This window comes from Nerophis ophidion, linkage group LG20, assembly GCF_033978795.1.
Source record: "Nerophis ophidion isolate RoL-2023_Sa linkage group LG20, RoL_Noph_v1.0, whole genome shotgun sequence".
NCBI classification, from domain to species: Eukaryota; Metazoa; Chordata; class Actinopteri; order Syngnathiformes; family Syngnathidae; genus Nerophis; species Nerophis ophidion.
The window spans coordinates 31586595-31598021 of record NC_084630.1 but is presented as its reverse complement, the minus strand read 5'-3'; the positions used below and the strand labels follow the sequence as shown (position 1 = coordinate 31598021).

Genomic DNA, 11427 nt, shown 5'->3' with positions numbered 1-11427 from the left:
TACCGTTAAGCCTAAAGAGAAAGGTCTTTAATCAATGCGTGTTACCAACCATGACATATGGAGCTGAAACCTGGGCATTGTCAAATAAAATGGAAGAGAAAATAGCAGCAGCACAACACAACATGGAAAGAAATAGGCTCGGAATCACATATAATGACAGAAAAACAAATGAATGGTTGAGAAAACAAACGCAAGTCCAAGACATTATGAGAACTATCAAATTAAGTAAGTGGAAGTGGGCTGGACATATCAGTAGGAGAACAGATAGTAGATGGACTTCCCTAATGACATCATGGAGACCCATGGATGGGATCAGAAATAGAGGAAGACAGAGAGTGAGATAGTGAGATGAAATAGACAAATATTGGGGAACAGTGCAGTGGCAGGGAGCAGCTAGAGATCGTTCACTATGGCAGAAACATGCTGAGGCTTTCGTCCAGCAGTGGACTGACAACGGCTGAGTCTAAATATTAAATTTGCCTTTAAACACAAACATTTTACAGTCTTATCTAACTATTTTTAAATATTGCGTTGCAGAAACAATCATTTGTTTTTTTACATCACTTTTATATATTATTGTATTAAAAAGTAAAACAGACACCTAAACCCAGAGTAATTAGCACACCAGCAATCATGAGTCTAAAAATTAAAATAAGTCAGTAAGCGCTTGGTCAGATCTGTATTCTTGCCCTTATTTTATCGTTGTGGCTTGTGCAGCCCTTTGAGACAGTCGTGATTTAGGGATTTATAAGTAAACATTGATTGATTCATAGATGGATTTATGTACCTTTCAAGTAAAGTAACTAACAAGGGTGTTCAAAGTAACACCTCCAAATAGAGGAAATGAACCCATCTCTGCATTATCTACAGTTTGTATGTGAAAGCAGTATTTTAAAACACCTTTTTAACTTGCATCACGTGAGCTTATGCCAATGTACAGTATAGAGCGGCAATGATCAATCCATTAATTTATTTCAAGATTCACCCCCCCGCGACCCTGAGAGGGACAAGCAGTAATAAATGGATGAATGCTTCAATAATTGTTAAATTAGCGTAACTAACAGACATTTATAAAATCCTGACCAGATGGAGAGGCCAGAACATTAAATACACACTATCGTTGCAATAGAGCACACATTAGAGCGGTGGTGTTTGGTAGTTTTTTATTTTTTTTTATTTCTTATTGATGCATAGATGTTAAAAGTGCAACTTCAATGTTAATGATGTGCATTTTTTTAGAAAAAAGAATTAAGTTTATAGTAAGCAGAAAGATATTTCTTTATTACAACTCTTTATTAAAATATGCATTGGGGCTATAAGGTGTGTATTATCCGATTTCTCGATTAATTGAACAAACGAATAAATTGAATGCCGTCAATCAATCAATTTTCTTTATTTAACCAGGTAAATACTCACTGAGATTAAAATCTTTTATCAAGAGCGACCAGACGAAGAGGGTGGCACCAACAAAGTTACAATAACAATTACAACAAGACAATCCAACAGAACAACAGCAGTCATAACACAACAGGTCAAAAATAATTTCAAACGATTAAGTAACAATTCAATTTAAAAGCAATTACATTGCCCAAGAAAACTGGTTTCTCGATCTTTTAATTAAAAAAAACACATTTTTATGCATAAATAAATTTATTCAGTTACAAACATTCATTTACCTCTTCTTTCCTTCATGGATGTATACATTACCGCTGCCGGTATTGTTTGCTATATTTTTATTGTATTATTTTCAGAATGTTTTTGTTCTTTTTTTGGCCAAAGTAAAACAAAGAAAACAATTTGAAGTTGTCTTTATTTTTTTAGTTTTAATGCTATGATTTTAATAGTCCGGTCCGCGTGTGCAGAGATGTTCTTCCATGCGGCATTTGCTTTAGACCTTAGACCATAGGTGTCAAACTCTGGCCCGTGGGCCAAATATGGCCCGCCGTTTAATTTCATTTGGCTCTTGAGGCAATATCAAATTAACATTAGAGCTGGCCCGCCGGTAACACCACATTCACCGCTAATAGTCATACTTGACAACCCTCCCGATTTTCCCAGGAGACTCCCGAACTTTAGTGCCCTTCCCGAATATCTCCCTGGGCAGCCATTCTCCCGATTTCCGCCCGGACAACAATATTTTGCATATTGTTGGAGGAATATAAACAGCGTGCTGGCCAAGTTACATAATATATGCGGCTTTCACAAACACATACTTGGTCAACAGCCATACAGGTCACAATGAGGGTGGCCGTATAAAAAACTTTAACATTGTTACAAATATGCGCCACACTGTGAACCCACACCAAACAAGAATGACAATACACATTTCAGGAGAACACCCACACCGTGACACAACATAAACACGACAGAACAAATGCCCAGAACCCCTTGCAGCACTAACTCTCCCGGAACGCTACAATATACACCCCCCGCTACTACCAAACCCCGCCCACCTCGTTTTTATTTTATTTTTGAATTTATTAGCCTGTGGAAAAAGTTAATGTTGATATTTACCTCAGAAGGCTGCAAATAGAAAAGAGGAATTACTTTTTTTAATTACATTTTATTTAATATACAACTGATGTTTTTTGAAAGTTGATTTTGCACTATTATGTTATATAAATTCTGCCTGTTCCATGGGAAGAAGCCAAAATACCCAGAGGGAACCCACGCAGTCCCGGGGAGAACATGCAAACTCCACACAGAAAGATCCCGAGCTCAGGACCTTCGTATTGTGAGGCAGATGCACTAAACCCTTGTCCACCTTGCTGCCCTATATAAGCCTTGCTTGTTCAATATTCATTGCAAAACTTGTTTGGGTCCCTATTAATTGTCCCTGTTAATTTGTTCAACCTTGGCCCGCGGCTTTGTTCAGTTTTAAATGTTGGCCCACTCTGTATTTGAGTTCGACACCCCTGCCTTAGACCTTTGACTTTAAATCCACTTAACCCACACAAAATGTGGCGAATTAGATATTTTTCATTAGTTATTCCTAATGAAATTACAACTCACGGATTGCTCGTCAATATCTCAATTTCGATCAAAACGTGAAATGTTGATCTAAATTTGGTCTCAATAATTTACCTGTCTGTTTACAAAGATATCAATCATTTCAACCTTAGACATTATAATATACATGTCTTAAACCTGACATGTCCACAGATCCAATCGCACTACGTACTAAAAATTAAATGAATGATGGCTTAGCAATTCATTCTTTTTCTATAATAGCGTGCACATGGGACCCACCTTCTCTATTCACAAGCAATGGACTTTTACCTCTGACTACAGCACACTTCCTGGTTGCTGCTCTGTTTTGTGTGATGGTTGTTATTGGACACACCATTTTTTTTGTCTCTTAGTTTGTTCCGCACGGATTCCATGCGAGTGTTTGGTTGTTGTTATTTATTTATTTTGAATTATAAACCTGCCCATTTTTTTCCATTCTCACACCAACATACCAGGTAAGCGGGTCTTAAGAATACTTCACAACGTACGTGTCTATGATATTAGTTGTTTTTAAGGGGGTGCATAGTTGCATACAACCTGTGGTGTTAACACAAAATTACTACACACACTGGAAGCCAAACCCCTTTTATGAATTAATGATGAGCAGATACAGAAAGTACAGGTAGATTAAATGACACATGCTTCCCTCTCAAAATGTGACTTACCCCATGCAATTGACCCTCATTTTGTCTAATGTTTTCTTCACTTGGTTGTTTTCAACAGTACTGAATCAGATTATCAAAAGGATCAGCATTACTTTGAAGACGTCCATGTCAAGTTACAGCAGCAACGAAGGAGGATTTTTCAACTCTGCCTACCATGACACAGAGACTCTGGAATTGGATAGAAGGTGTGTTTGGTCGTATAAACGGTGAACCACTTCATTATGTATTCAAATATTGACACTTTAACTTTGAATTGACATTTATTGGTAACTATGTAATGTTTTCTTTTTGAGTACGTAACTAGGTGTGCTCCAAGATTTGCTTCTGAAAGAGAAACTTAATGAGATACTTTTTTTTTGGTAATCTTAACCTCTCGGGACAATGGATAATTTGAAAATGAAAATTGTACAATGTGCTTTGTAGATTTTTAGGCCATTACAAAATCTAACTTTTAACTAATTATATCGGAAGGATCAGATGTTTTTTGTACGTGTTGGTCGCCACCTGTCTTAAATTGAAATCTAAATCTAAATGTGAGCGCTATAAATATAAACCTAATTGTTAACTTAAACGTGGAATCTAAACCTAAATAAATCTAAACCTAAATGGTAAATTTAAATCTATATTAATGCTAGATGTTAAATCTAAACCTAAATGTTTAATCTAAACCTTTTTAAAAAAAAAAAATCGTATTTCTAAACCTACATCCTAAATCCAAGCCTAAAAGTTAAATATAAATCTTAAATCTCTATGTTAGCACTAAAAATGTTAAATCTAAAACTTAATCCAAACCTAAATCTTGAATCTAAACCTGAATCTTAAATAGTGAAGTGAATTATATTTATATAGCGCTTTTCTCTAGTGACTCAAAGCGCTTTTCATAGTGAAACCCAATATCTAAGTTACATTTCAACCAGTGTGGGTGGCACTGGGAGCAGGTGGGTAAAGTGTCTTGCCCAAGGACACAACGGCAGTGACTAGGATGGCTGAAGCGGGAATCGAACCTGCAACCCTCAAGTTGCTGGCACGGCCACTCTACCAACCGAGCTATACCGCCCCACAAATAAAATAATAATTAAAGAAACATCTGTCATATTTCCTTCTTCCGCAGTAAGATAGGTGCACTGAGAGGCAGGGATGTGGGCGCGGCTGAGAGGTGTCGGATTGGTGTAATATTGCCATCCTATAAATATTCATCTTTACACTTGGCGAGAGATTTAGCGCTCACATTTAGATTTAATTCCAATATTGACTCTTTAACTGCCATTTATTGGTAATTATGTAATGTTTGCTTCTGAGCACGTAACCAAGTGTGCTACAGGAAGCGATTTGCTTCTGAAAGAGTAACTTAATGATATACTTTTATTTTGGTAATCCTAACTTCTCGGAACAATGGATAATTTGAAAATGAAAACGATGCAATGTGCTTTGTAGATTTTTAGGCCATTGCTAAATCTTCTAACTTCTTCTACCAGAGAGATCAGTTGTTTTTGTGGATGGTGGTCGCCAGGATTGTGTTTAACTCAGGAGGGTTTTTGGTCCACTCTTCTTCACAGTTACTCTCTCATTCATTTTCATACTGTTTGGCGACTGGAAGTTTGAGGTCCATCCACTGCTTTTCTATGGATTTGGTCCCAATATTTGCTTGGCCACTTTTTTATCTTAATGTTTTGTCTTCTTGAACCATTCCCTGGCCATGTTTTAGGTCATTGTCATGATTATTCACGACCCTTCAATGTTCTGCATGAGAACATCTCTATCCAAGATCTGCAACATAAAATTCCTGTATACTTAAAAGCGAAACATAGTCACAAAGCAGAATGTTTGACAGTAGTGATGAAATAAAATCTAACTTTTATATATTAAAGCGCTTTTCATACATGAAAGAAATGCAACACAAAGTGCTTTACAGACTTTGATTACCCTTATGACCCACTTTCTCCCATCAATAGTCACACACCATACCATACCATACCAATTTTATTTATTAAGCCCTTTAAAAACAACTACATTCATGCACAGACACCGATGAATGCATGGCTGACAACAGAGGAGCCAGGTGAGGAAACACTATTACAGAACCCTTTTGCACCAGGTCGTCAGCAGACCACGGCCAACAGGATAGTACCCTGTGTCCAAGCACAGCACGTTAATTCGATGCCACAGAGCTAAATTTTGTTATAATCTGCCAATCCTTTTTATGAGTCTTTTGGGTATCAACAAGCAAGCTTTAGACAAGCCTGAACATTTTTCTTCTTGAGTAGAAGGGCCTTCTATCTTTACTTCATTACAACAATTTTTTTTTGTACTCAGTTTTCTTTGTTACTGTGGTACCAGCTCAATTGAGATCATTAACAAGCTCCTTCCGGGCTGATCCCTTTCCTGAGGCATCGGGTAAGATCTCGCTCCACAGTGGGGGTGATCGTCTGTTATCTTAAAATTGTTTTATTTTCTAATTATCATGCAAGCTGTAGTCTCGTTCCCACTAAGCTTAATGTCAAAGAGGCCAGGCTAATTTGTGCACCTCATGTCTGAAATTATTGCTTGCTGGTAGGGGATGAAATACCATACAGTACATGCATCTATTTTGTGTGTTGGTGAGTTTGAGCCTATCCCAGCTGACTCTAGGTAGTAGGCAGGCTACAACCAGTCACACATGCCGGCAACTTAGATCATAGCTATTAAACTGGGCGGCCAGGAGCCAATTCAGTTGCAAAAACTTGCAAGGGATTAACTTGTTTGCAGCAGATTCCTAAAAACACTAGATCACTGTCATATAGACTAGCTTTTTTGGTAGTAGGTCCTTAAAAACTACAGAGCGCTTATGTTGTGTAGACAGGTTTTTTATTTTCAAATGTAGTCACACTGACAAAATAAATCAGATGTTTACTGCAGGAGATGCTGGTTCTAAGGACTATACAAAATAGTTCTAAGGACCATACAAAATACGACAAATAGTGAAGGAAGACGTCCCTACCCCTGGTCCTTTCTGGAAATGTGGAGCCTAAAACAATTTAGTTAAATAGTCCTGATTTCGAGTTTTTAAATGAGTCTAATATGCACATTTTTAGAATGGGAGAAACCCCACAAACAAATAGGGGGAAACAGGCAAACTTCACACGAAAATGTTCCAATTCAAACCCAGATCTCCAAACTTTCATATGTTAGTACAAACTAATCTCATTCATTACTATAGCATGGGTCCTACTATCTCACTATAGGTGAGCTGAAGCCAATTCCAGCTGACTTTGGATGAGAGACGGGCTACATCCAGGACTGGTTGTCAACCACAAGACAAATATGGACAAACAACCAGTCACACTCATACTCACCTCACGGAACACTAGATGTGGTAACCAACCACTAGACTACTGTGCTGCTCCAATATGCCAAAAACACAGTACAGACAATTTTATATGGGATGCCGAATTTAAAAGGTCAGTCACACTTTTCTAGCAGATATATATATATATATATATATATATATATATATATATATATATATATATATATATATATATATATATATATATATATAGATTGGATTATCCAGAGAATAGTGCTCGATAACGAGGTAGAGCGCTATATTTAGGTGTGGGAAAAATCACAAGACTACTTCATCTCTACAGAACTGTTTCATGAGGGGTTCCCTCAATCATCAGGAGATTTTAATGGAAGCATTCACATACAATGGTTTATGTAGGGCACAGAGTGGGTGGGTACAGGCAGGCGTAGGGTATGGAGATTGGCTCATGTGTTACCAAGGAGGTGTTTATGTCTGTGGCGGCATGTGAAATCATTTCAACATGCCGCCACAGACGCCTTGACTGCGCCTAGAAATTCTGTCCATAAAAGTTATGAACAGAATCGGTGACAAAGGACAGCTTTTTTGGAGTCCAACCCTCACTGGAAACGTGTCCGACTTACTGCCGGCAATGCGGACCAAGCTCTGACACTGATCTTACAAGGAGCGAACCGCCACAATCAGACAGTCCGATACCCCATACTCTGAGCACTCCCCACAGGACTTTCTGGGGGACACGGTCGAAATCCTTCTCAAAGTGTAGCCTCCTCTCCAGTACACCTGAATAGACCTCACCGGGAAGGCTAAATGTTCAATCTAAATCTAAATTTGAGCGCTGAATGTTAAATGTGAGGGCTGAATATTGAATTAAAATCTAAATGCGAGTGCTAAATGTAAACTCTAAATGTTAAATCCAAATGTTAAAGATTGAACTTTAAATGTTCAATCTTACATTGAAATCTAAATATAAAGGTGAAAGCTAAATGTTAAATATAAACCTAATTGTCAAATCTAAACTTAAATGTTGAATCTAAATCTAAATCATAAATCAAACCTTTAAATGTTAAATATAAACCTAAATGTTAAATATAAACATCAATGTTAAATCTAAACCTATTCTTTATTTAAATCTTAACTCTAAACAAATGTTAAATCTAAAACTAAATGGTAAATATAAATCCAAAATCTTTGTTAGCGCTAAAAATTTTAAATTTAAAACTTAATCTTAACCTAAATCTTTAATGAATAAAAAAAGCATTTGTCATGTTTCCTTCACCTGTACGTAGTTGGAAAGGTGTAGGAGTGTCTGTCTTGAGAGGCAGAGATGTGGGCACAGATTTGCGGCTGAAAGGCATCAATCGGATTGACACATTTAGATTTAGGTCTGGATTTAATATTTAGCGCAAACATATAGATTAAGGATTTTTATTTAGATATAGATTTAAGTTTACAATTAAGATTTAGGTTTAGATAGAACAATTAGGTTTGGATTTAACAATTGGCACTTACATTTAGATTCAACATTTATATTTAATATTTAGGGCAATATATAACATTTAAGTTTAGATTCAGTATTTGGGTTTATATTTAACATTTAGGTTTGGATTCAACATTTAGCACCCACATTTAAATTTAAAGTTTAAACTTATCTTTAGATCAACATTTAGGTTTAGATGTGTCAGGCTTGGACTTGGTCTTAGGTTGTTTTCCCGAGGTGCAAAGCGAATGGAGTGGAAACGGCGTGAAGGTAAAGACATCTTTATTTTAACACTAAAATTAAAAGCAGGAACCAACAAAAAGCGCACACAATGGCAGTACAAAAAACTGGGCTATGAAACAAAAGACTAGCACAAAGGCAATTAACTAGAAACATGAAACAAAAACTTGCACTGTGGCATAAATAGCAAGAAAACTTACTGTGACAAGGGTATGAGAAAAGCAGCATGGATATCATCGGTGCAGGAGGTGAAGTTGCCAGACTGACTACCTGGTAACTGTGGCTTAAATAATGAACATGATAAGTGCAAACGGGTTTGAGACAAGACAGGTAAACTGATTGTTCGTCATGGTGACAAAACAGAGTGAAAAAAAATGAACTTTTAAAGAGTCCAAAGAGCACCTGGTATTCCTAGGCAGTCTCCCATTCAAGTACTAACTTGGCCAAACACAGCTTAGCTTTGAGAACAAACGAGATTGGGGATGCTAAGGGTAGTATGGCCATACAAACTAATGATCACACATGACAGATGAAAACTAATGAGTTGGCATGGTAACAAGACAAACAAGGAAATGCAAAACAGAACTAAATGTCCAAAAAACTAAACCGAACATGACCAAAACAAAAAATGAACCATAGGCGTGACAAGATGTAACATTTAGGGCTCACATTTAATTTAAATTTAACATTTAGCGCTTACATTTACATTCAACATTTATATTTAATATTTAGGTTTATATTTAACATTTAAGTTTAGATTTAATAGTTATTATTTAGGTTTAGATTCACCATTCAGCACTCACATACGGATTTAGATTTGAAATTTAGCTTTAGATTAACATTTAGCTTTAGATTTAACATTTAGCGCTCACATTTAGATAAATATTCAACATTTAGGTTTAGATTTAACATTTACATTTATATTTAACAAATAGATTTATATTCAAGATTTAGGTTTGGATTCAACTTTAGATATAATATTTAGAGTCAACATTAATTTAAACTTGAATGTGATGAAAACGAGCTTAATCTGACAAAAATTAGTTAAATGTTAGAAAAGTGAGTTAAATCTAAGAAATCTATCTGCTAGAAAAATGTGACTGAACCCTTAAATTTGGCTCCTCATATGCTTATGTATTTGAAAAGGGAAAATGACAAAGGTGATCAAATTGCCTCCAATGTAAATGTATTTTTTTTCTGTTCCGTGCATTATTTAGGTCTTCCAGAAACCCACAGCATACTAACCCCTACGGTCAAAAAGACCAGGCTCGGTTTAATGACAGGACAGATACATATGACTCCACGGCTGTTCGGAGTGTCAGTGATGATGGAAGAGTACCTTGGGCGGGCTGGCAAGAGGAAGGATGGAGGGGGAGAGAGAGTATCCCCATGGAACTACAGTCAAGACGTCCAGAGCGACCTGAGTTGCAGGACTTCAGTGAGTTGCCAAGAATTGATCCAAAAATTCTTGACTATTTAAAATTGTGTACTGTACCACTTCACTTTTTCTATTCAGACAGCAGTTCAATCCAAATTCAACATGACTTTCAGCATGATTGGTTGGCACCTATCCAATTTCCTTCTGCGTCATCAGGTAATGGTTTAGCCATTTTTGTGTTTGACTATTGATGGCTCTTGTATTATCTTGACCTTGGTTGTTAATCTGCTTGACAAATCAAACTAGTTAATTGTGAATGGAGGGCTGCAAAAAAAAATATGACTCAAGATAAATTTAATTTAGCTGCTGCATTCTCTCTCGCTATACAAGTATCAGTCAGTAATTTCAGTACACAGTGGTGGTTTCCATTAATAATCTGTTCCAAAGGATCCGTTGAAAACTGAGTCGTATGAAAACCAAAACAATTTTTGTTCGAAGAAGTATTGTAAATGCAATTACCAGTAATTTTTTCCGGACTGCCAAAAATGTTAACCCAAAACACTTTTTATAAAGAGTTAGTATTGTTTTACATGCACAAAACAAGCAAAATGCATGTAGATATGCATATAATAGAATACATGTGAGTCCAGATCAGGGGATAGTTTGTGAAGCCCTTTGAGGCACCTGTTTGGTCTTTACAAATAAATTCCATCCATCCATCCATCTTCTTCCGCTTATCCGAGGTCGGGTCGCGGGGGCAGCAGCCTAAGCAGGGAAGCCCAGACTTCCCTCTCCCCAGCCACTTCGTCTAGCTCTTCCCGGGGCATCCCGAGGCGTTCCCAGGCCAGCCGGGAGACATAGTCTTCCCAACGTGTCCTGGGTCTTCCCCGTGGCCTCCTACCGGTTGGACGTGCCCTAAACACCTCCCTCGGGAGGCGTTCGGGTGGCATCCTGACCAGATGCCCAAACCACCTCATCTGGCTCCTCTCGATGTGGAGGAGCAGCGGCTTTACTTTGAGTTCCTCCCGGATGACAGAGCTTCTCACCCTATCTCTAAGGGAGAGCCCCGCCACACGGCGGAGGAAACTAATTTCGGCCGCTTGTACCCGTGATCTTATCCTTTCGGTCATGACCCAAAGCTCATGACCATAGGTGAGGATGGGAACGTAGATCGACCGGTAAATTGAGAGCTTTGCCTTCCGGCTCAGCTCCTTCTTCACCACAACAGATCGGTACAACGTCCGCATTACTGAAGACGCCGCACCGATCCGCCTGTCGATCTCACGATCCACACTTCCCCCACTCGTGAACAAGACTCCTAGGTACTTGAACTCCTCCACTTGGGGCAGGGTCT

General features: G+C 37.7%; 1 protein-coding gene across 1 annotated transcript in view; it reads left to right on the top strand.

Annotated features, from left to right (window-relative positions):
- The first annotated feature begins 3779 nt into the window (after positions 1-3779).
- The window catches only part of tmc5 (transmembrane channel like 5), a 38235-nt gene continuing 30587 nt past the window's right edge, over positions 3780-11427 (top strand). The window contains exons 1-3 of the mRNA XM_061881424.1: positions 3780-3859; positions 9913-10133; positions 10212-10289. Coding sequence (XP_061737408.1) covers positions 3780-3859; positions 9913-10133; positions 10212-10289 — 379 coding nt within the window. The remainder of the gene's footprint in view (positions 3860-9912; positions 10134-10211; positions 10290-11427) is intronic.